This window comes from Rhipicephalus microplus, chromosome 3, assembly GCF_043290135.1.
Source record: "Rhipicephalus microplus isolate Deutch F79 chromosome 3, USDA_Rmic, whole genome shotgun sequence".
Taxonomy (NCBI): Eukaryota; Metazoa; Arthropoda; class Arachnida; order Ixodida; family Ixodidae; genus Rhipicephalus; species Rhipicephalus microplus.
The window spans coordinates 21401353-21426382 of NC_134702.1; the positions used below are offsets into that span (position 1 = coordinate 21401353).

At 43.5% G+C, this 25030-nt stretch overlaps 1 protein-coding gene across 2 annotated transcripts in view; it reads right to left on the reverse strand.

Annotated features, from left to right (window-relative positions):
- rdgB (retinal degeneration B) overlaps window positions 1-25030 on the reverse strand; it is a 63626-nt gene that overhangs the window by 2891 nt on the left and 35705 nt on the right. The window contains exons 9-18 of one of the 2 annotated variants that reach the window (XM_075889051.1): window positions 24023-24386; window positions 22579-22786; window positions 20118-20461; window positions 19572-19741; window positions 17546-17716; window positions 14171-14326; window positions 6905-7206; window positions 4691-4950; window positions 3744-3893; window positions 1708-1891 (exon numbers count right to left, since the gene is read on the reverse strand). In XM_075889051.1, coding sequence (XP_075745166.1) covers window positions 1708-1891; window positions 3744-3893; window positions 4691-4950; window positions 6905-7206; window positions 14171-14326; window positions 17546-17716; window positions 19572-19741; window positions 20118-20461; window positions 22579-22786; window positions 24023-24386 — 2309 coding nt within the window. The remainder of the gene's footprint in view (window positions 1-1707; window positions 1892-3743; window positions 3894-4690; window positions 4951-6904; window positions 7207-14170; window positions 14327-17545; window positions 17717-19571; window positions 19742-20117; window positions 20462-22578; window positions 22787-24022; window positions 24387-25030) is intronic. The other variant, XM_075889052.1, reaches the window with a different exon arrangement.

Consider the following 25030-nt stretch of genomic DNA (forward strand, 5'->3'; position numbering starts at 1 on the left):
GAAAGATGGAGGACAGATTGTGTTAGAAAAACTAGCTACCCTGTTTACGAGGTGTCTCCTGACGGGAAGAGTACCAGAGTCTTGGAAGAACGCAAACATCATCTTAAGACATAAGAAAGAAGATGACAAAGACTTGAAGAATTACAGGCCGATCAGCTTGCTTTCTGTAGTGTACAAGCTATTTACACAGGTAATTGCTAACAGAGTAAAGAAAACATTAGAATTCAATCAACCAAAGGAACAAACAGGATTTCGAACAGGCTACTCAACAATTGACCACATTCATACTATCAATCAGGTAATAGAGAAATGCTCAGAGCATAACCAGCCACTATACATAGCCTCCATAGATTATGAGAAGGCATTTGATTCAGTAGAAATATCAGCCGTCATGCAGACACTGCGGAATCAGGGCGTAGATGAAGTATATATAAACATTCTGGAAGAAATCTACAGGGGATCAACTGCTACCATAGTGCTTCATAAAGAAAGCAACAGAATACCAATCAAGAAGCGTGTAAGGCAGGGGGACACAATCTCCCCAATGCTATTTACCGCGTGCTTACAGGAGGTTTTCAGAAGCCTAGAATGGGAACAGTTAGGGATAAGAGTTAATGGAGAATACCTTAGTAACCTGCGCTTCGCCGATGACATTGCATTGCTGAGTAACTCAGGGGACGAAATGCAACTCATGATTACAGAGTTAGACAAGGAGAGCAGAAAGGTGGGTCTGAAAATTAATCTGCAGAAAACGAAAGTAATGTACAACAACTTCGGAAAGGAGCAGCGCTTCGAGATAGGTAGTAGTGCACTTGAAGTTGTAAAAGACTATGTCTACTTAGGGCAGGTAATAACCGCAGATCCAAACCACGAGATTGAAGTAACTAGAAGAATAAGAATGGGGTGGAGCACATTCGGCAAGTACTCTCAAATTATGACAGGTAGATTGCCACTATCCCTCAAGAGGAAGGTATATAACAGCTGTATCTTGCCAAGAAGAGAGCAGAGTGGATTAGGGGACAAACGGGGGTTAAGGATATCATAGTTGAAATAAAGAAGAAGAAATGGACATGGGCCGGGCATGTAGCGCGTAGACAGGATAACCGCTGGTCATTAAGGGTAACTAACTGGATTCCCAGAGAAGGGAAGCGGGTTAGGGGGAGACAGTAGGTTAGGTAAGCAGATGAGATTAAGAAGTTTGCGGGTATAAATTGGCAGCAGGAAGCACAGGACCGGGTTAACTGGCGGAACATGGGACAGGCCTTTGTTCTGCAGTGGACGTAGTCAGGCTGATGATGATGATGATGACAAGGTCAGCCCTGAGGAAGTTGGCCAACGCCACTCATGTCTGTAAGCAGAAGATGTCGTTTTGGCTTGCACCTGAGGTACATTGTCTATTAATCCGCTTTCATTTTTGTTGCTATATATTTTTACACCACACTTACTTAATAAATTATGCTTGGACTTTTGTTGTCTTCATTGTCCACTAATTTCATCATATATTAATTAATAATTTATTCGATAAATAAATCTAGCAAGCACTGTGGACATTCTCTTAAGTGCAGGCGACCACATATTTGAGTGCAGGCGACCACATATTTAACTGGTGGTACTTCATTTCCGGTATCACAGGCCCCTATTCTCTCGGAACAAGTGGTCACAGACATCTATTGAAGGGCGTGAGCAGCAATGGCAGCATCAACTAACGTGTGTCTGCAGGTGTCGAAGGTAGCTGAGCTTGTGCCTGAGAGGTTCAGTGGAGAGTCCCTCGGCGAAAGAGACAAGGCCATGGGGAAAGTTGTGCTGGGCAAGCCAGGAGACCACTCGCTGCTGTTGCATGTCGGGCCGCCCCGTGATGTAAATGATCAGGTAGCCCAGCTCTTGCCAGTGCCTGCAAAAAGGTGCACAGAGCGCAACAATGTACAAGAGAAGGCAAAGTCAAAGTTGGTACAAATGAAAACTCTTTATTGGGCTAACTTTCGCCCAGTAGGTCCCTACTTTATTGGGACTTGTGCCCATTTAAGCACCAGTGTTATATCGCTGGTGCTCGCGTAAGCTCCCGAATCTAAGCTTTTATTGCGATAGCAATTATAAGAACGCTCTCGGCAGGTCATTGTCGTGTTCCGCATGGAGTTTGAATCTATAGCATTTGACCCCTACACATCGTATCTTCTACCTGCGGGTAAAAGTGTGCAAGCATGGGTGACAAACGTGGCTGGAGCAGAGATGAAACGAGCTAACCGATATCTGTAGTACATAGGGCGCATGTACATGAATGAGATCTTCCCCCCTTGCGAAGCTTGTCGTTGATTGCTCCTCAAGAGAGGAAATTCCCCACCCGTCTTGAAGGAGTAGCAAAAAAGCGCAGCGGAGGGTGTGGTAGGGATGTTTCGCTCACGTAGCTACTGTGAACTTTGATTACAAAGGCGTGGTCGCGGTTGGTGGTGGCGCGCTATCTCGCCAGGCATCAGGAGGCAGCTCATATACACTCCTACGTGCTGCATTCTCAATGTGAAGAGACCGTGCTAAAACAGCTTTTATCCCTAGAGCAGCCGTATTCTCTTATATGAGTATTTCGTATAATTACACAAGACTGGATGCACCTACAATAGTGAGACGGTACAAAGGACAGATAACAAAGTACACAGGACACAGTGTTAATAGAACGAGTGCAAACTTTGACTGATTTTTATTATTCACGCATAAACACTGTGTCCTGTGTACTTTTTTATTCTGTCCTTCATAGCGTCTCCCTACCCTAAGCACACTGCCAAGCCAACATGAACCAACCAGCCCCTTTTATAGCAGTGCTGCCAACCTTGCCATGTATAACAATACAATTTGTCGCTATTGCATTCATTGCTTCCCCCCAGCGCGGTGGTCTAGTAGCTAAGGTACTCGGCTGCTGACCCGCAGGTCGCGGGATCAAATTGCGGCTGCGGCGGCTGCATTTCCGATGGAGCGGAAATGTTGTAGGCCCGTGTGCCCAGATTTGGGTGCGCGATAAAGAACCTCCAGGTGGTAAAAATTTCCGAAGCCCTCCACTACGGCATCTCTCATTATCATATGGTGGTTTTGGGATGTTAAACCTCACATAGAAATCAATCATCGCTTTCCCCTGGTGGTGAAACAGTGATTGTTTAGGAGCAAAGCTCCTTATGGGGCAGGGCACTCCATCCGTCCGACGTAGCCAGCCCAGCACATCCAGAGACGGACGGACGAACGGACACACAGATGCTTTGCCCCACTCATCATCATTCAATTTGTGGATATGCTGCAATCTTTCTACAACTTGCATCCTTAACAGAGCAATACGAAGCAATCACGAAGCTTCCCAGGCATTGCAGTGCGGCATGCTCTGAGCAATGCAAGCAGTTTTTGCAGGTGAAACTCGAATACATCAAAATGATGAAATAAGGGTGCACGACATCTAGAGGTACCCAAAAAAGTTCTGTGAAAGCCAACTACTCCATAGGCAGCATCTGCGGTTTCACATAAGCACCTTGTTGGGTTTTCTTCTCTGTTATGTCCACCTTTTCCTTCCCTCGTAGTACTAAGGGCGATTAAAGAACAGAAGAAGCATCTATTTTGCGGAGAAACTCTGCTTTCACTAGGAGCGGAGAATTTTTCACATCAAATGAGTCATGATGCATCAGGGGTCCATTATTGAGGTTATTCTTTGACAACTCCACAACACACTCAACAAGGTTAATTATTATCATTAGCAAATTGACCCGGCTTACCTGACTACGTCTACAGCTCCAGCTCTAACTTTGGGATCTCGACCAGAGACTGAGACGCTGGCCGTGAAGGAGCCGTCAATACTGAACACGACACACTCGGTTTTTGGAGGCACAATAGCAAGGAAGAAGTCGATGGATGTGTGGTCACCTCTGCAATGTAAATATAACTACAATTCAGCCACCCTTACCTATAATTTTTAATTAAGCACTGCAGTTTTGAAAAAACGAAAGCCTTTTAGAATGTTCAACAGCCACACAATGGTATAAACGATAAAAATTAGGCATGTCATCGGAAAGCCATGCTGTAAGCAACACAGGAACAGTACCTTGCCAGGATTACATACTTAACGAGTTACAACCTTTTGCCAGAAAATGTAGTTTGCACTCCTTGACCAGGGCATACAAATCAAAGGCAAGTACAATAATAGCCCATTCAACAACAAACAAACTTCGATGCTGTGGCGGCGCACCTTTTACGGCGGCAGCCCATAGCTATACAGAGACGCACTGATGCTGGAATAAAAGCACTCTGCGGGGCAGCACGTAAAGCCGACAGGGAAAATAGCCCACATCAGGAAAAATCTGCTGCTACCGAAATGTGGTGCCAAAACACATTTTGCCGTGTGCTTATTAGGGACCTGCTCAAGGAGCCAATGAACACTAGAAAGAAGAAGCAGTGTCAATTCCGCTCGAAAACACAATTCCAAGAAGGCCACAGTTCGCAATAAAATTGTACGCTTATGCATCCATTACACAACTGCCAGAGGAGATTTTGCACACATCAGCTCTGCAGGTCACACACCATCACTAAAAGTGAAATGGTCTGGAGAGATGCAGATTGGCATTGATTGTGCCCTGCATGGCTGCTGCACAGGTTTCCTAACATTGCACTTGTGCATTGCTGTCCTACCAAGGCCACCAATTCATTCGGGCCAACAGGAGCATACCTGACGATGGCCTTGACGGGGAAGAGCCCATATCCGAGTCCCAAGTCCTTCGGCATGCTGAACGAAAGCCGTCCATTGCGATCAGTCAGCTGAGTGCCCAGCAGCGTCCAGTGGCCACTGTCACGCATCAAGTGCACGTCCACCTTTTCACCCGACAGAGCCACCATGTCCAGAGGTCCATACATGAAACGTGCCGTCAGCACCTGTGGTTCACCCTCCTTCACGATCACGTCGTTGGCCCGGTGGTTGGACGTCACATTCTGCGAAGGCATGGCCAAGGTTAATGTTTTGTCGTCGGAGAAGAAGAAATAGACTAGAACAACCAAGAGCATCCTCAGTTTAATGGTTCTTGAAGGAAATAAAACTTGTTTTATCAAAGTGATGTTGTGGCTGCTGAGCACATTCAGATATTAAACACACACTCAGCTATTATTGCACAAGTTTGCATTTACATTGGACAGAAGTATACTATCCACCGCTTTTCGTTTTGGAACTGGTATCAGTTGCGTTCAATGCCACACCAACTTCAGCCTGGGAGGAATCCACCGCAGATTGTTGCAGCTGTAAACAAAAACTGGCATACCCAAACTATAACTAGGGATCTGAGAAGCGAAGTTTCTACAAAGTGGTTAATGAAATGCCACACAAGTGACCATAACTTGAACGTTTCACACCACAGCAATAGCTCACTAGGTAAAACGACGAGACGCAGAGACCGCAAGAGTAGCAGTATGGGCGACTTGGCTGATTTCAGAGGTGTTATATTAAGTGGTCACATGGTGGGGATCTTTATATGACGTTCTGGGCGTTCAGCTCAACTCAAACACAGTAAAAGAAAACGTAAGTAGGGGTCGTCTGGTCTTCCCTTCCATGCCTTCCTTTGTTTCCTTTTACTCCATTTAGTTGCTTTAAACACTCGGGACGTTCTGTGGAGATCCCCACTATCTGACCCCTCAATACGTATACTACATACAGGATCAGCCCACTTTACTATGACTGTCTCTGTTAGCATGCCAACTATAGAGAAGGCTGATCCTGAAAACAATTGAATAGTATATCACCATTAAGCCATTTTTCTGCCGAGCTTTTCTGGCCAAAAATAAGACATTGCAAATGTAAGCATGCATTTCTATATTGAAATCCATGCTCTGAGCGTGTTTTGAAATATTTTGCTGCACCATCTGTTCCAGTGAAAGAGAACTCGACAAAATGAATCAGAGCAGCTTCATTGCGTGGACGAGCCCAGCTTGTCTTAAGAAGGAGCGGTACAAACCATGTGGATGAGCTCAGCTTGTCTTCGGTCAGGAAAGGGTTAAACAATCAAAGAACGCTATGAATGTAGCATAAATGGGTACACTTTTCTCAAGAAAATTTGCTCTCGATAACGTATGTTTGAGAAACTGATCATAATTAGTTACACTATGCTTTTTACTGCATATTTCCACTGACAAAAAGATCTGATAACCAGAATAGCTATAGAAATAGTTCAGACGAGGCAACAACATATCAGCCCACTTGAGTGCCATCCTGTGAGTTAGCTACGTATTTGGCATGACAGCACCCAGTAACACTATCATGTTGGTCTAGAAATGTTCACAACGATACATCATCATCATTGTCATCAGCCTGACTACGGCCACTGCAGGGCAAAGTCCTTTTCCATGATCCACCAATCAACCCGGTCTTGTGCTCTCCGTTGCCACGTCATACCTGCGAACTTTTTAATCTCTGACCCACCTAACTTTCTGTCTCCCCTTCGTGCATTTGCCTTCTCTGGGAATCCAGTCAGTTTGTCAGTTACCCTTAATGACCAGCGGTTATCCTGCTTACATGCTACGTGGCCGGTGCATGTTCATTTCTTCTTCTTGATTTCAACTATGATATCCTTAACACCGGTTTGTTCCCTGACCCACTCTGCCCTATTTTTTCTTAAGGTTACACCTATAATTTTCCTTTCCACCGCTCACTGCATCGTCCTCAATTTAAGCTGAACCCTCTTTGTAAGCCTCCAGGATTTTGCTCCGTAGGTAAGTATTGGCAAAATGCAGCTGTTATATACCTTACTCTTGAGGGTTAGTCGCAGATCACCATCTGCCACTAACCCTTTGGCAAAAGTGTATTTTTGTGGCGGAATGGTAATCTGCCACAATAATACACTCTAATTTAAAAGTACACCTCGTTAGGATTGCGAATTTTAACAGGCATACACTGTACCTTGATTTTGACGGAGGTGCGCTTCCGGAGCCACTTTTCACGGGGCTGCCCGGGCACGAAAGGGGCCAGGTCTCGATCAAGTGTGCCGGCAACAACCCCGTCTCCTCCACCACCATCAAGGGCGCCCGCGACACCACAACCTCCGCGAAGCAGTTGCCGCAGCAGCAAGCCTACCACATCCATAGACTCCCAGTAGGAGGCATGAAACAGGTGTGGCAGTACGTGCGGCGGGAAGTTGGCCAGGCCTTCAGGGCAGTACAGAGCAAAGTCCAGGCGTCGGCTGCCCCACCACTTTTGCGTCACTGGTTAACGGGGTAAATGAGACTTTAAGTGCTTTATTCTCTCTGTTAGGCCGTTATTAATGAGAACTAACAGACAATCATGCCAAAGAACAGGGGTATGTTATTAATAGTAATTATATACATGTGAAGAAAGAAGATTGGATGGAAAGATAACTTGCCGCTGACAGGGCCAACCTTAAAATAACGTGTCCGATACCCTGCAAACTGAGCTACAGTGGTGGTCGTCTCCCTGTACACTTTAACAGGTATACATGTGCATTTAAAAAGGGGAGTGTCAGTGAGCGCCACCAGTAGCCATGACGGCAAGAAAAAACACTCTTTTTTTTGCCTGTTAGCGTCACGTAGCACGTGATCTTTCTACGACCTGGCAGCTGAGCGGTAATCCCTCGCATACTACCTGATGACATCAAGTATGCCAGAATGAGACCTTTACAATTACTGCTAATAACATTCCCTATAGTACTTTATTAGGCATTGTTGTCTGTTAGTTCTCATTAATATTCTCATCAAAGTGGTGAAACGCAGGTTATTGCAAGACTTTGTGAGGTTAAACACATTTGTGGGCATGGTTATTCACCAAACTAAAATCGTCATTCCCTTCATTGCAGCTTGCATTTACAACTTCACATACGACTATTTTCGTTGAGAAGACCAGTCAAGCATTCATGACATTGTAGTATAGTCCTCACAAACTTAAGGGAAGATGAGATTCGGAAAAAAAAAAAGGTTGCATTAATCTGTAGCCTAGGGAAATTAAATGTTAGCTGCACATATATAGGCCCTTATGCTAACTTCAGATATGTAAGTAGTTTTATAGTAAGTTGCACAGTTTTTGTCTTGTGCCATGACGATGTGTATAGTTTCTTTTGGACAAACTTTTCATAACATTAAGCTTTTCTGATCCTGAGCCATTAATGGCTTATATTGCTCCACATTAAGTGCAGAATGCAAACAACTATCAAGAAAGTGTGTGTAAACAATTTTTATTGTCAAGAAAAACTTTAATGTGAGAATTCTTAAAATCCTCAGACCATAGTGATTGCTTACTTTAGGTTCGTAATAATTATACAGGCGATATCAAGATTTAAAGGATATACTTGCACGCTTCACATGTTAAAGAATATGTGGCCAAAATTTCATCTAGATCGAACTATCAGAAGTATTGAAATCATGATGTCCAATTTCAAGAAGTTGCCCAAAAATGAATCTTGAGAAAAACACATTTTAAAGGTACTAGTATAGTGTAAGTGAAAGCCCGTCAATGCAGAAAAGATATGTTTTTTTAGATTATTTCTTCCACCATGAGAGCTTGGCAACGATGGTTCTTTTGAGCATGTGGCTTCAGTAAACCCTTCATACGAACTGCAAGTGCAAGCAGCGGGGTGACAGTTTTCAGAGTACTCTAGACAATGAGCACTTTTTAGTTTTTTAGTAGCCACCTAGTGCATACTAAGTGATTTAACTTACTTTGAGATTAATTATAATCTTCAGTTTTATTGTCACAAAAGCAGAGAAACTAAACTTGCACAAGGAAATAAAAACGAAAAAAAAAAAAACTAATTTTGAAAACAAAAAAACTTGCGTTTTTCAACTCGCATCTCCCCTTAAATGCAATTAATGCGTAATTAATACACATAATCTTGCTTCCTCTGCTTCCATGTCTCATCACAATGGCATAATTTCGACTCAACTTCTATATGCAAGCAAGCATTATTTTTAATGGCCAGATTCGTAGTGATGTGATTCGGCTATACCGAGCAACTGTGTGTACCAGTTGTCATACAGAAAAATTAGTTGTCGCGTTTAAATCAGTGAGGAGTGCCCACAGCATGCATGCAAAACGAAATAGCTGTGCTTATTAGTCACTAAAATTCTAGTGGTGATAAGTTAAAGCAAGGTCAAGTGCTTAATGGAAACATGTGGTGAAGGAGTAACGATGCGGGGAGTCTTGTGAGTTTACGTCGTTACTTTTACCTCAGGAATACGTACCAACTAGGCTCAAATGAAGTTTTATTGGAGAAGTAACAACAAGCCCATATGGGCTACAATGCATTAACTGACATATTTCATTCTTGACTGATGAGTACTTTTTTTAAATTATGAAGTTATTATTTAAAGAGAAAACAATGATAATGTTGCATAAAACAGTGCAGTGATTTATCGTGGTGCAAATGTTCTCAGCTCCTTTACTTCTGCTTGCGCTGTCAGTCCTAAAAAACTGCCAGGAAAAAAATAAGTGTTGTTTCTGGCCATATCAGTCTTGGTTAAGGGGAGATGCGGGTCGAAAAACGAGATTTTTTTTCAAAATTTTCGATTTTTCATTTTTGCCTGTTTTGATAAGATTAGTACCTCTACGGTTATGAAAGAAATAATACAGGGCGAGACTTAACTGGAAATGCTTTAAAATTACATCTAAAGAGCACAAGGTGGCTGTTAAAAGGTTGAAAGTGTGGAGTCTTCGAGCACCTTGCCGCCGATAATGCGCCGCCACTAACCATTGTTGATCGCATGAGTCGAAGAGTCTAGCCTCACTCTTCAAATAACAACAGTTTCTCTCGCTGATGCAGTGCAAGAAATAATAAAACGAATAAATCTTCTGCGCGTTTTTCGAGCGCCGCGGCTGGCTTATCACATGGTACGAATCGGGGACCGCCGTTGGACGCTGCGCGCCTGTATGTGCTGTGAAACATATTTGCAGAGTCCATGCCTTGTTGAGCAGCGCAGCTGCACAATACTTTTCTCGTGTAATTACCTCCGTTATGAATGAAAAAATGCATTGCTCACAAGTGAAAGCCGTTGTGCGGCGCGCTCTGTAGGAATAAGCTACGAGCAGCTGGTCCGACTTGCGGCAGTTGTTGGCTTGCAAAAGCCGATGCATCAAAGTCATTCACACCCGTTAGCAGGAAAGTTCGTGATGCGGCAATAAATGACGTCAGCACCAATCTTGAGAGGTCGAAAAAGCTCGCAGTGAGAGAAATTAGCAGGGACGACATGGCCATTATGTACGACGATATGTCGCACAAACATGGCTGCAAAATGGCATGACACTGGACTTAGTTTGAATTTAGCAGTCCTGTCGAACTTCTTCCTAGCTTGCAGTTGGCACAAGGCTCTACCAGATGGAGCGGAAGTTTGGCAAGCGTTTCAAGGCCCTGTCTGTGAGCGAAATGTCTGCGAGTAGTCGGCTCAAAAATGCCGAGAGGGCCAACTCATGGTGCTGGCGTACTTAAGTCGCAGTGGCAACAACAAGAAGGATTGTTCTTTTTGGCGTGCAAATTTCATGTGATTTAATAATATATTTTATAAATAAAAGCTCAATTTTAACATTAAAACTCGCTTTTCTCAAAACCAAAATTTTGCCATTTTTTCCAATGTGCCCCTCTTTTTTGGAGCACTTCTAGTGCTCGGATCTGCATGAAATTTTGCCCAATTTTTTTTCCAAAGTATGACAAATGCAATTATCTAGTTTAAATTTTATATTTTATTGTATAATAAAATCTTGTATGTATACCTTTACTAGGGTAGGTGAAATATAGACTTTTTACGTCTATTATTTTTCACGCATATTACATATTTTGTACGTGTTTCCTAATTAGTTATTTGCAGTCTACACTTTATTTGAAGCATTATTAACTATGAATGGTAAAAAATTACAGAATTTTAGGGATGAAAAGAGGGGGGCAAAAGGGTTAGGGCTTTCACTTTGTCATGTTGCAGAGCTAAAAGTGTGAAACTTGCAAGAAAACTAATTATATATTTGAAATCAGCATAAAAAGTTCCATAAACGGCTCAAGTTTCATTGCTCAAAGGTGAATATTAAAGAAAAAGTGTCTTCCAGTAGCATCTCCCCTTAAGTACGTCTCTCTTAAACAATTTTACCAAATTTTATGTAACACAAGCATAAATGTTGAAGAAAAGAACTTACTCTAAAAATGATACATCTATTACATATAACCAAGCTTCTAAAGAAGCTGGAGCTCTAAGTTAGGAGAGACACTGAAGCATGCAAATGCCTGTGACAGGCATGCCTAAGCCACACTTGGACAACACACTGACAGAGTTATCTAAGTGTCAGCAAAAAATTTGGCCTCTCGCCTCTCAAATAAGCTGCACATAGACATCCATAAGTGCTATATTTTGCGTAATACACCACGACTTGCAGCAAACATCGCTGCTGCCCTGTTCTTGTTCAGAGAGCCAAATTCTCAGATGTGGCAGCCACGTCCCAAGTGAGAACTTGGCGCTAAAATGCTCGTGTAAAAAGAATTGACGTATTACCATTCTTACATTCGTTATGTCGAAAATCCACACATCACACGATGCCAGAACAGAGTACATAACAGCAACCACTGCAATAAAACAAGCAGTCAAGGAGGCATAGAAGAACATTCATGAAAGGGCTTACGGCTAGGCACTCAACATATGAGTATGCACGTGCAGACCAAAGTGAATGAAACAGTACATGCAACGCTGCAGAAAACAAGGCGCAACCTAAAAGAAAGAAGGAAGGCAATGAAAAAATACAGAAAAGGTGCACGAAAACTAAAACATGCTACGGAAACACGCATGTGAAGTGGCATGCAAATGAGTGTGTGCGACACAAAAAGGAAGCCCGCAGGACTCAACACGGAGTGATGAGTAAGCAAAAAAATTAAGGCAGAAAATAGGATGACAAAGATATAAAGAAGTTGAGCAAAGAAAAAAAAAAAGTCATCTTGCTCGCAAATCGAGAAGCTGTGCTGCATTAGAAGCAACATACTAAGTTTACAACTTAGATTGTTGATTTGCCATTGGAATGCGTAAAGTTTTAACAGCACAGTGTCATTAAAAATATCAGCACCTCACAAAAGAGTGCATGATGCCAGAGTTATTCAATCATAGCAGTTGCGAAACTGCATTCTAAAACCCCTGACATGCAATTTGCCTATTTTGCAGGATGGATGGATGGATGGATGTATCCGGCTGTGCCCTTTAGATCGGGCGGCAGCTCACGCCACCTAGCCATTCAGTTAAGCACTATCACTATGTGTTGAAGGATTAAATTTCACTCGTGCTTTGATTGCAGCCACCAATCCCTTAGCCTCCTCCTGGTTATTTCTACCCGTTTGAAGTCTCTTTCGCCTTCACTGCCCCTGAACCACAATGCTTTAAAAATTTCTGCGCCATTATCTTGGACTATAGGGCGGAGCCCTTTACAAAACATTACCAAATGTTCAGCTGTTTCCTTTTCTTCTCCACACGCACTACACTATGTGTCTGTGCCTTTGTAATTGGCTCGGTACATCTTGGTCCGCAATAATCTTGTTCTGGCCTCAAACAGCAGAGAACTACCCCAATAATTATCGTAGATCTTTTCTTTTGCAATTTCCTGCTTGAAAGTTCGGTAGGTCTCCAGTGATGATTTTGTAAGCATTCCACTCTTCCACATGTCCCTCTCTGTTTCCTTCACCTTCTTCCTAACCAATGTTTCCTTTTGGTTTGGCCCCCTGCTGTTTTCTAAATATTTACCCATCAATTTTCTGGTTCGCTTCCTCCATTTTGTATCGACATTCCTCACGTACAAGTAGCTGAAAACCTTCCTAGCCCAATGCTCCTCCCCCATTTCTCTCAATCGCTTCTCAAATTTTATCTTGCTGCTAGCTTCCCTGCCCTCAAATGATGACCATCCCATATCACCTTGTACTCCCTGATTTGGGGTATTCCCGTGTGCTCTTAAAGCAAGTCTACCTATGCCACGTTGTTTAATTTACAATCTTGCTTGAACCTCTGATTTCATGCACAAGACCACATTGCCGAACGTCAAACCCGGGACCATGACACCTTTCCAAATCCCTCTCACAACATCATACCTATTGTAGTTCCACAGCTCCTTATTTTTCAATACAGCTGCATTCCTGTTATTTTAAGTCAGTGGTTCTCAAATGGGGGTCCGCGAACCCCAGGGGGTCTGCGAAGGAATTCCTATGATCTGCGATACCCTCACTTTTCTTTAAGCGTGCCTTTGCCACATATTGATGAACTGTCTAAAATGAAGCGATGCGTAACGATTATTGATGTTTTTGGTAGCAATGAAAGGCCCCTGTTTCACCCTTCAGTTGGGTTAATTACGTATATTTCATGCTCCCTTAGGTACTGAAGGAGCATAAAATATATACGTAATGACTAAGGGTCCAGATGGCGTGGCAGTATGCTGATTCCTTAGGAATTAGTAGAGTGCCTCGATGCTCGCTTCTCCGCTCAGAGTGAAGACATCTGCATCGTCTGCTACGGCGGCTGCCATTATCGCTCCCGCTGTATACCGGTTTCGCGGCTGCGGCTTACTAGCTTAACGTGGTTGGTTGTTGCACTGAGAAACGCGACATCCAGGCATACCTGGCTGAAAAAAGTGGCATGTGAGCCCTACAGCTGGGCGAAGACGCTGCAGGCACTACAATGGCGGAGAAAACAGTACAAAAGATGGCAGCACATCGAGGCACCCTAGAAATTAGGATACCAACGCACAATCTGAGAGCCACAACGCAAAACGCAAATAATGCATTCAATAGTCAGTGTGCTGATCAACAGGTGGCGCGATAACCTGCACGCTCTCGACGTCTAAGCCAATGGCGTGTCCGGATTTCGATACATGGAGGCTATGGGTGGTTTCACAACTCGTATGATTGAACAACTCTGCAAGATGCAAGATGAAAATATCACAGCATGCTCCATGCTTAGAAAATTTATGTAGTCAAGGCTGAGGAAATAACCCAAAAGCTTAAAAGCTCATTTGTTTGTCACTGCCGTTAAGTAAAAAAAGAAAAAAAGCAGGGCACCAAATTTACCACAGGCAGCATCTCTGTCCCCAAAAGTAGAAAAGGCAAAAAAAAAAAAAAAAAAAAAACAGAGGACAGAAAACACGATCAAAAACATGCTCAAAAACTGGTCATCCCCAACAAAGTTTTTTTTCTCCTGCAGAGGTGCTCACATGAAGTGACAGTGCTGAGGGGCAGAGCCTCTGAGACGCCCGACACGGTGCTCGAGATGCTGGCTTCGCTGGTTCGCCGCCCCATGCAGGCATAGCCAGAGGACGACGGGGGCAGCCCTTCCACAAAGATGTGAGCATGGCTCTGCAGGTATTCCACTGCGGGCGCCCCGACAACACAGACAAAAAGCATGGCACATGTAGCACACCGCAAGGTGAGAAAAGCAGCAACTTGTAGGGAAGGGCAAGTGTGTCCATTTTGAGAATAACTTGAAGCATGTGAAAAAACGAGAACAGTACAGGAAAACACACATTGTGTGACTTCTTTGTCTTCGTTCATCGCGCTGCTTCAAGTTTTTTGCGTGAGGGAACAGGTTAGGAAGAATCAAAGGTGATAGTCTCTCGACCATCGTGTTTTTTACGATCACACAGAGGCAAAACTGGCAGACCTTCAGCAGCGGCCCGAGTAGTCAGAGCGTCTGCTCCTACGTGGACAGAACTGGGTTTTACTCTCAGCATCACATAGTGCCCACTAGTTTTTTTAACGGAGAAGGAAGTACCCTGACATAAAGCTGAGTGTTGTGGGCACCCTTTCCTTGAAATGGAGGCCTCACCTTTCTGCTCTCTCTTTATGGAGAATCTTCACATGGCTAGGATTTGATGTTTTGTGTGGCATCAACGCGATACGGAAGTTACTTCCTCAGGCTCCCTGAGATAGCAGTAGTCATCCACGCTCAGCCAGTACACATTTGTACCTCAGGGCATTAGCAAACAGCTAATAAAATTATTTTTAAAAAAAGGGGGGTCCAGAGCCTACACATTTTCATGTAAGACAGCATATATTGTGCCTGAAAAATCGTCTTTGCGGTAACACATTCATGTTTAGAAGAGAAAACACTTTTAGGAAATTAATGTCAGCTTTGTCTTTGTTAGCTGCCTTTCACGTATGCTGTACTGAAGTGGAGCCTACTCGTAAAGCATGAGATAACAAGCGTATGCAGCAGGCCAGACGAGACGGCGCATGTTGCAAAGCGGAGGATGTGGTCTTGTACGTGGGCTTGGTGACCAAACGTTAATGTGCACCTCGATGAAAGTGTCGTTGTCGACGAGTCTTCGTAGACTCCGCACAGTGGTATGAATGATGGGCATATTTATAAAACGGCCTTTCATACCAAATTGGCTTCCACCAAGTCACCTCTGTGTCGTGAACTACACAGTGGCCGTTAAGAAACTTTCGCAATCCCCATGTGATGCCCCATTTTCCTCCGGGCAAAGAACTCTATACTCTCGGCCAATCACTTTTGGGAATACGGCCACTGTCCTGAGATTTTGCTCGACTGGCACCAGATGCACCATAGTTTATAGGCAGCCGCAACTCTGGCAAAATGAGGGCCGTCTGCTCACACCTCGCCATACAGAGCTTCAGAAATGACATATCCAAAAGGCTACGCCGCATAGAGGCCCTATTTTTTTTTTGGAGGACCTTTCCGTTATGAGCTTCATTTGTGTTCTCATATATACTTCGGGCAGATTGTGTTCCCTAATTCGAGCTTTCTACTTCTAACGCTCTTGAATTCCACGACAGTACCTGTATCCCCAAGAAGTGTGAGACAGACATTTAATGTAAGACAGCATTTTTATAAGACACCAAGCCAACAGACACTCAGGCCAAGGAAATAAGAGAAAAAGTTTGAATTCTGAAGCGCTACTTACATATAATTAACACTGCATTCAAATGAAGCTCCTGTAGAATTACTCTGGCACTCATTTACTTCTTCAATATTCATGCATTCATTTCGTGCATTCCTCCTTCAACTTATACAATGTTATCTTGAACTGCCATCAAATGCTTTGCTTTTACGAAACTATAATCATAGTGCCCTTTTTATTTTTATTTTCTGCAAGCTGCACTTGCAGTATGTTGTGTCACTGGAAATGGCAGCCTATGAAATACTAGATTATTACTACATTCTAAAAATGTCACGATTACTACCACTTAATTTCATATCACTCACAGTGATTCCATAGAAATACTAGCTTAGATTAAGCTTCACAAGTTAGTGCAACAATTGCCATCTGTCATACTGCCGTAATTACCATGCACCGATATGCTTCCACTTCTTATTTTTATGATGATTTGTTACAGACAATCCTTCTATTCTGGGTCGAACACGTGAAATGGAAGGGTGGTGAGAAAGACATTTAAACCACTTGATTATTTCTGTGACCAGACTAGCAGGCTAACTAGTATTTCTATTAGCAAGTTTTCTTCCCTCTTGCTTTAAGAGTCTGTTGGTTTTGGTATAGTAACCACCACACATGAGCGTTATGCAGAGCAACAAAGCAGTTAAGGTGAACTGCAAGGTAAGAATATGTAGCACACTACAGCATGGCATGGCAGCTTACTACACAGTCACCAACGCATATCTACAATGCACACAACTAAAGTGTACAAAAATAATCAAATGAAACACTCTTCACCCATTCAAACACTGCATCTCTTGCATGCTACTCAGTGGCAGTGCTGTTAATATAGCAAGTGAAGTTTTGCACTTTCACAGTTCACACTACAATTACCTAGTTTGTGTTACAGTTTTCCCAAAATTTGGTAGTATTGTTACTCACTTGTTCAAACCAACAGCTCAATCATGCCAGTTTTGAAACTTCACTGCAAGCTCCAGGCATGCCCAGGTATTTCTTAGTGGAGAGTCTTAGATATATGTCAACACTATGCTATGCTTCATACATCAAGCACAACGCTGTGGAAGCTCTGCAAGAAGTTCGGTCAGCAAAATTTGCAAGTTCGGGCGCCTCGCACTTGCATTTCGTTGTTGTAAACATGGCCTCTGCAATTGGCTCTGGCTGTGGGCTAGAAAAACAAATTGCAAAGGCCATAATACGAAAACAAAATGCTAAGCAATCCAGAACAACCTATTGACAACTGTATAAATAATGGGGTTTGTTTATTTCTAAGTTACAAAGCATTTAAATTTATTGCTCAGTTTAAAAACGGTAGAAAAAAAGTCACAATATGAGTACTAAAATCACCGAACTATTTCTTAGGGCGAACACATCTACTGCAAGAAGTCTTGCTTGCTTCCATAGCCTTGCACCTGATGTATTGAACAGAGTAAAATTACTGCGTCCTGGCTTGTCTTGAGTGATTTGTGGGTCTTTTCGTTTTTCACACATGTGACAGATTGCACAAGCACTTATGAATGCAGTTAAAGCTATAGTACACGAAAAGCTGAAACTCTGTGCACAATTCACTATTTTGGTTTGAGTGCTTTCTACAAGTTCAACAATACCTTAGATATTAGTACATGCAGTGTTATCGTGGGGTTCTCAAACTAGAGACGAATGAGGTGAAAGACTCACGTAAGTGGACGGGTTGACCATCGCCGAGTGGGTACTTTTGATATCGGGGTACATTTACAGGAGGCAGCTGAGAAAATCGAGCGCTCAGCAACGGTTCGAGGCGTGCCGCCAGGGGGTCCGTGGGGTGAAACAAGTTGTACACCTGAGAACATTGAGGTCGTGGCAAGGGAGCTGGAAGTAAAAAAAAAGAAATGTAAGAAACTGTTTCTATTTGATTTCTCCAAGAGGCATCGTGTGTTTTACTTAGTGCAACAGTGTGACGTCATGAACAAGGTCAATTCAACCTCTTATTGCTAGCATTTCGTTTTGAGCAAACAGAGAGGCGTGCGTATTGAACTTGATGGGATATTTATTCACCTAACAGGAATTTCAACGAACATGTTCATAATAATAATAATACAGTAGGCTCCCGACAAAAAAAACTGCTGCTTAAATGTAACAAGTGCATCTTACGAGATTGGTTTCGTTCTTGCATGCTACGCCCCTGGTCATCTGTCAGTAAATGGAACTTCTGGTAAATGTAACATAGTTTTCTGGTTCCTTCAGGTTCCATTTAATGAGAGTCTACTGTAAATGTTAGAGTTGAACAGCCTATAACCACCATAAATTACGAAAGATGCAGTAGCGAAGTGTTCCAGAAATTTTGGTCACCTGGAGTTCTTTTACATGCACTTTAATCTAAGCACACGGATCTCAAGCGATCTTGCCTTTATTGAAAATGTGGCTGCCATGGCCAGGATTCGATCTCGTGGCCTGAAGCTCAGCAACTGAGCACCATAACTCCTTGACCAATGTGGCAGGTAACAAACATATTCATATAGATAGCAACAATAACGTACAACTTGTGAACTTTGCTAGCAAACTAAGTCATTTACGAGCCTAACAAATGCAAAGAATATCTCATTGCCTCCTCACTTTCAGTTATCTTGCCTGTATGTGGCTACAGGAGCACATTTTCCATCACATGGAACATCCCAGGACAGTTCATCTTGCAGAGGTTGGACTTCCGATTCGCACAGCTGGATACATCGACTCGTACAGCTCTCATGCAGTGCCCAATGTGTCAGGAGCTATTTCTGTAGAGCACTACTTCCGAAGGTCTGATGACATTCCGAGTATTGGCCTTATGATTGACACATATACTAATTAAGATTTATTTTGGTTCAGTGTCTCAGCCACACTTAGGAGCTTACATTAAGTATTCCACAAAAAGTCACCAGATGTGAAGAGGTGACAGAATTTAACAGAGGTTAACAGAGGTTAATAAGAAATTGTCACATAGCCTAAGAAAATGTGCATAGAGCTCTCACTATGTGAATACAAAGCTTGACGTTAATGCATACACAATAAATACAAAGAAAATAGGGAGTTTTTCATACTGACAAACAATTGTTCGCTATTCAAACCCAAAGCACTGAACATTTGCTTTGTACCTTGATGTTACGATGGGGGCATGGTTACAGTTTTTCGTTTCATCTCATTGCCAGGTATAAGGGTGAAGAAATAACTCTAATTTTCATGCAGAACGGGCTTTCAGAATAAAAACTCATGACAGAACTGAGCATGAAGCTCCCGTTTTGTGTTCTAGCTGTTAAGATGCGCTGTTTGATCAATAATTTACACCAGGAGTAAGCAGCCTACGGCTCCACGGGCCGCATGCAGTATTATGCCGCCCTCAACACGATGTCAGAACTCTCCCCCTTGCATTGTCACTTCCTACTTGAAGGTCGGCATGGCATTTTTTACCTGAAGTAAGTTTCACTTGTAACCTACGTTTGTGAATTGCAACCTTGTGAAATGCGTGTAGAAACTAAACATGATATTTATTTCATTTTGCATCTATTCGCAAAATCTTCATCCTATGTCGTCAAAGTCTCCTCTTTCACACACCTACTTCCCTAATTTACCATCTGGCCTCCGCTGTGCTGATTTGATGCAAAGTTCCTCACCGCCTGAACAGGTTGCCCACATATACACCAACAAGCCCAAATTCTCAATGTTGTCTAGAGCAGTGATTGCCGCTTACCATTCTTGTCATCGAACGAGAGCATTTTGCGATAGGCCAGCACCAATGCCATGGGGGAGCCGAACATGAAAAAGTCGGACACCTCGAAGTCAAACCGCCCGTGGCCTCCCTGTTCACTGGAGCATGAACTGGAGCGACGAGGAGGAGGAGCACTCAGGAGCCTGTGGAACCTGAAATGCATCCAAGTAAAAAGATATTTTCAGACCTTTACACACGACACTTTGTACTGCACCAAGATACACAATGAGCGCCACACACCATCACAGTCACAAACTGATAGTAACAACACCTTTGCTTTAAATCAATCTTATAGAATTTCATAATGCGCTGCTTTCTTCTTTTTTGTAGGATATTTATACACTTTGCTGCCTAAGCTCATAAAGAAATACCGTATAAGGTTTAACGTAGACTTTCAAGCACTTGGCCGATGTATGTACGATATATAGCAGCTGGACCAAGCAAGACCCACCTAAGTACCAGCTAAACCTTGATACCAGCCCAAGGTAGACCAAGCTTCAACTCTTTGAAACAAAAAGAAAGGCTTACGATGCTGCTCCCTCGCCCATGCCCGTCACTTCAGATGCAGTAGCGGCTGCCGCAGCGGCATCGGGTGGATGAGACGCAGACTTGCGGTAGTTGCGTGAAGGGGTCCCCTGAGCAACAGAGGGACTGCCACCGCTAGCTGCCGTCGCCGCGGCACCACCTGAATCCTCTGCGTCTTCGTTGCCACTGCCGTCGCTGATGGAGATGAGCGGATTGGGGCGCGGGGCCCCACCTGGGGTTTCCTCATTGATGCTGTTCTCGCTGCCGTAACGGCTGCCCAACTGAGCGGCCCGACAAAGCGCGTCGAATCCCAATATAGAGCCAACGCTGTCGCCAATGAGTGCAACCTGCACGAAGTCAAGACACCAAGAAAACAGTCAAACATTGGATACTATGTTTTGGAAGCAAATCCGGTATGTTGGAATTGGATGAGAAAATATAGCTGTTGAAATCATCAACAAATCGTTTTCCATCCCTGCACTGCAGCATTGTAGAAGTCTGTATATGCAGAAACCTCATAGAATAGTGTCATGGTCACTGCAACATGAACTCTATGAAAGCGTTAATTGATAACCACTTGTTTGAAGCTTCTAGTTGAAGAAAAACCTGGTTAGGTCTATTGGGGCAGCGACCGTCCCAGGTTCTATCCCCAGACCAGGATGAATTCTTTTTCAACTAGAAGCTTTCCTTTTTGGAAAATCTACACAGATGTTTATTTGTGGCTTTGTGCTAAAGATGAGTGATTGTCGGTGGTCTCTTTCATAAGATTTCTGCAACCTTGCAGGATTCTGAAGAACTTATTCAAAGTATAATGTGAACTTTCTTTCTGCATCTCTAATACTGACTTCAGGTGACATCCTTTTCTCCGACTTAGCTTGACCAAAGCCCTGTGCAGAAAACTTCTAACACAGTTGTACAGATGGTCGTCTCTTTCAACACTAATGTCTCCAATGAGTTCATGAATGCAAGCTGCGTGGTGTGAAACAAAGGCATAAAATGAACATTGTCTATTAAAAAAAACTTTGTAAATACAGCACACGGGACACTCAGAATATGTTAAAGAAAAAAAAAATCACCGCCATATCCACAATGTGAATGATGTTAGAGGAGCTTGCTCGGAGGTGCACGGGTGAGACCATCTCGGTAGGAAGGCTTGTTGAAGAGCCGGCGCATGATGTGTACATTGAAGGCAGTGTTGCCAAGCACATTCCACAGCCAGCACAGCAGCATTGGCCACGTTGATCAGCACATTAACCACCTGCCCCTTTATACCATACTGGCCGCCGCCCTGAGTCAAATGCCAACCGTTCATAAATGGCAGATGTGGAGCTACCAGGCATTCTTCAACGGCGTTGAGAGCAGGCGGGTGAGGGGGCTTGGGAAGATATCGGTACCCCTCGTAACACTCATTGTAGAAACTTAACACGTGATGTCGTGCCTACAAAGCGACTAGAACGAAGTGGACTCAGTCACAAGGAGGCGAGCCTGTGGGTCATCGAAAACCGACGCTTTCGGTGGCAGCGCGCCATCTAGTGAGCATTGTGGGAATCACCGGAGAGGCGACCATAGAGGCGACCGGAGCAGCGACCGTAGAAGTGTACACTGACAACACTGGTGTACATACACGCCAGCTTCTGCCGGACAAGACGCGAGCATAAGAAGCTTGCCGAGCAAGCTCCTAAAAGAAAAACGAAAAATGTGTATGACAACTCTGAACATTGACAAAAAACAGTGCATGAAGAAAGGAAGAATAAACACTAATGCTGTGGTTTTCATACATTTAAACAGTTGGTTCCTATGAGAGAGGCTCTGAGTACCTAAAAACCAAGCTGTGTTGAGATGCATTAAGATGTCAAATTTGATATTTAGAGTAAACGGAAGTTGAGAAAGGTGGCACGAATTTATCGTGGCAAAAGGTAAGACATGCAAACACCGATATGAGAAGAGAGCTAAACCATGAGAAGAGAACATTGCCAAAATTGTCTACAAGCCTCTTCCTTTGTGTCCATCCTTGCTTGCCTCACTTTGGTCTTCAGTGGGTACATTAAGGCATACAGTAGATTCTCAGTTATTCTATTATCGCGTTCGATGCTCTACCCCTGAGCTACCATGGTGGCTAGACTCTCAGTTAAGAAAATCTGTTAAACGGAACTGCTGCTGAAATGGAACAACTGCCTCCGATATGATTGGTTACGTCCCTGAACATTCAACGCTCAGTAAACAGAACTCCTAAGAACATATTTAGCTGGTTCTTTAAGGTTCTATTTAATGAGAGTCTACTGTATATGCTTGCTCCCGAGTCTTTTACCACAACTCCCGACTGTAAAGGCTTTTATTGTTAAAGCAAGAAAGCATAGCAGTTGAGTTGGACGGCTGCAACAATTGTATACTATTAACATTAAGTTAAGGGCACAACACAAAGAACTAAAATTTCACGTAATCATTATGAGCGAAAGAGACACACCTGTCCTGCGAATCCCTGCCCTTGCTCAGACTTGAGGAAGTCGTGGTAGGCTTGGTTGGCCGCACAAACTGTCCGCGAAACAAGGTCTGGGTAATCGGGAGAGGAGACTGCGAAGAGCGGTAGGGCACCGAGAGGTATCGAGTCCTGATGGCGGAAAGCACCGCCGTCGACTGCCGACGGTGATGCTTGAAAGCTGTAGGGACTAAGACTGTGAAAGAGGAGAGAGAAAGTACAGGTGTAATGGATGTGTTTGCAAACGTTACGGGAAGCAGTGTACTGCCAATACCATAGACATAGAAATAAAAGAAACACAGACTCATTCAGTGTGCTTAAGAACCATGCACAATGAGCAGATCTTATGGCCAAAACTCATGCAAGCCCAATCATGTGCAGCCATGTAAGAGATCCAATGTTTTAGTATGGTACAATGAAAAGTTACTTCTACTTTTTTATACTTCAAGCCCACATATTCATGCATTGTTCTGTCTAATAAAGACTTCCAAGGTGTTTAACAAGATGTGCCCTATACCATCTTGTTCTATCAAATGAGATGCACAGAGAGTACAACCCAAATGTATCAGTTCTGCCTTCAAAGGATCCATGCCATATAGTACTTTTATGATTTTAAATATTCGTGTAAGAAGTTCCCTTTGTTTCATAAATCTTCTTTCTAATGCTTGTAATATTGTTTATTGTTTCAACCATAACTGCTTATACAAACTAGTACATATTGTTACGAGGCAGTGGGCATGGACCCACCGTCGTAGACGAATCGAAGAGGAAGAAGCGGACTGAGCGCTCGAACGGCTGGTAGCCCTGGTTGTTCTCACCTACTTGTAAATATTGGTAATACACTCATTTCTTTCTTCCGTGTGTTTGTAATCCCTGTAACAATGTATATTGAAATGCGCTAGGTTTGTTTTTCTTTAATTTACCCGCTACAAAGCTGCCAACTGCAGTTCTTACTGCCTGGCTGTCCTTGCAACCCTGTATCGGATAAGTTCAATTCAGATTTATTTTGATGACAGCTCATAAGTGCAGACTTTAGAAGATGGCACGAGCACTGGTGGCACTAGAAGATGCCACTAGTATGGACTAGCACAGTCGCATGACCATTTGCGACTGGCGACCAAAAAGCAACTCAATGTGAACGATGTTTACACCTGCGTGTGACTTGAACCCGTTGTCACAAAGAATTCAATTGCATGCATATCGCTCACATTGCCATTGCCCTGTAGGATACGCTCATGCCATGTTCCTGTGCATTTGACTGATTCAGACCTTAGTGACTGCCGTTGAACAATTTAGCAGCGAGCGACTGTGTTAAAGCAGTCACTTTGCAACCGAAGTGGTCATTTGTGACCGTTTGCAGCCAGTTGCTTTGGGACTCACTAGGTGATACGACCAGTCGCAGATGTGAGTGAGCCTTTAGAAACACACTCACTTGGAAAGAACTGCCAAGGCCTCGGCACAAGGGGCCGGACAGCTCACGAGGCGCAAGGCGACACGGCCCAGCATGGTCGGGTAGTGCTGCCGAATGGCCGAATCCATGGCGGCCCGGAAGGTGGCCAGGTCAGCGGTCTTTGGGGTGGGGCCCTCGGCACCAGAGTCCAGCACATTGCCAGCGTGGAGGACCAGCACGAGGACAGAGGTCGGGCAGGGTGTCGCAGACGTTCCTCCCCCCTGGTGACCTGGTGATGCAGTTGGAGAGTCCGACAGGGAGGTCGAGGCACCTGTGGTGGATGCCGACCGGCCAAAGCTCACAGCATGCGTTCGCCGGATGTGGGAGGCACTGAATATGCTGTCCTCTGTTTGTTGCAGAAAAAAAAAAAGCAGCCAGTTCACATCGTAAAAGTCGTCGAAACAGTGAAGCAGGTGCTTCACTTCACCAGGTTATCGCCTTTTCATCCTTTTTTTTCTTTCTCTTTTTAGGTATTTTGTCAGTGTCTTGTGTCATTTATATTTATTTGACACTCTATGTTAAGCTATGAGGTGACAATATGCTCATTTACAGCCATGCTGGAACACCACAGTAGCGTTCCACCACGACTGAGATGGCCTCGTTACGCCAATGGATGGCAAAGGGTCGAATGAAAACAGCTTCACTGTTAAAAATGGACAACTTTAGCTTGACGACTGCTGTTTACTTCACTCATCCTGGTGCGTCTTAAAAATTTACGAACAGCTGCTCAGAAATGCTAATGCGTGCATGCACAATCACATGCCATGTCATTAAAGGCCTAGTTTGTTCATACAAAACTGTTACAAAGCTGTTACATCAGCTTACAAAGCTGTTACATCGAGTTCATACTCAAAACTCGATGTAACAAAAATGAATATAACAAAATATCGCTTATAACAAAGCAAATTAAGAATAGTCTTGCAAAAGATACAGTGTTATAAATAAACCTTTATAACAAATTTTTGGACTTAACAAACTTATTTTGGTGTA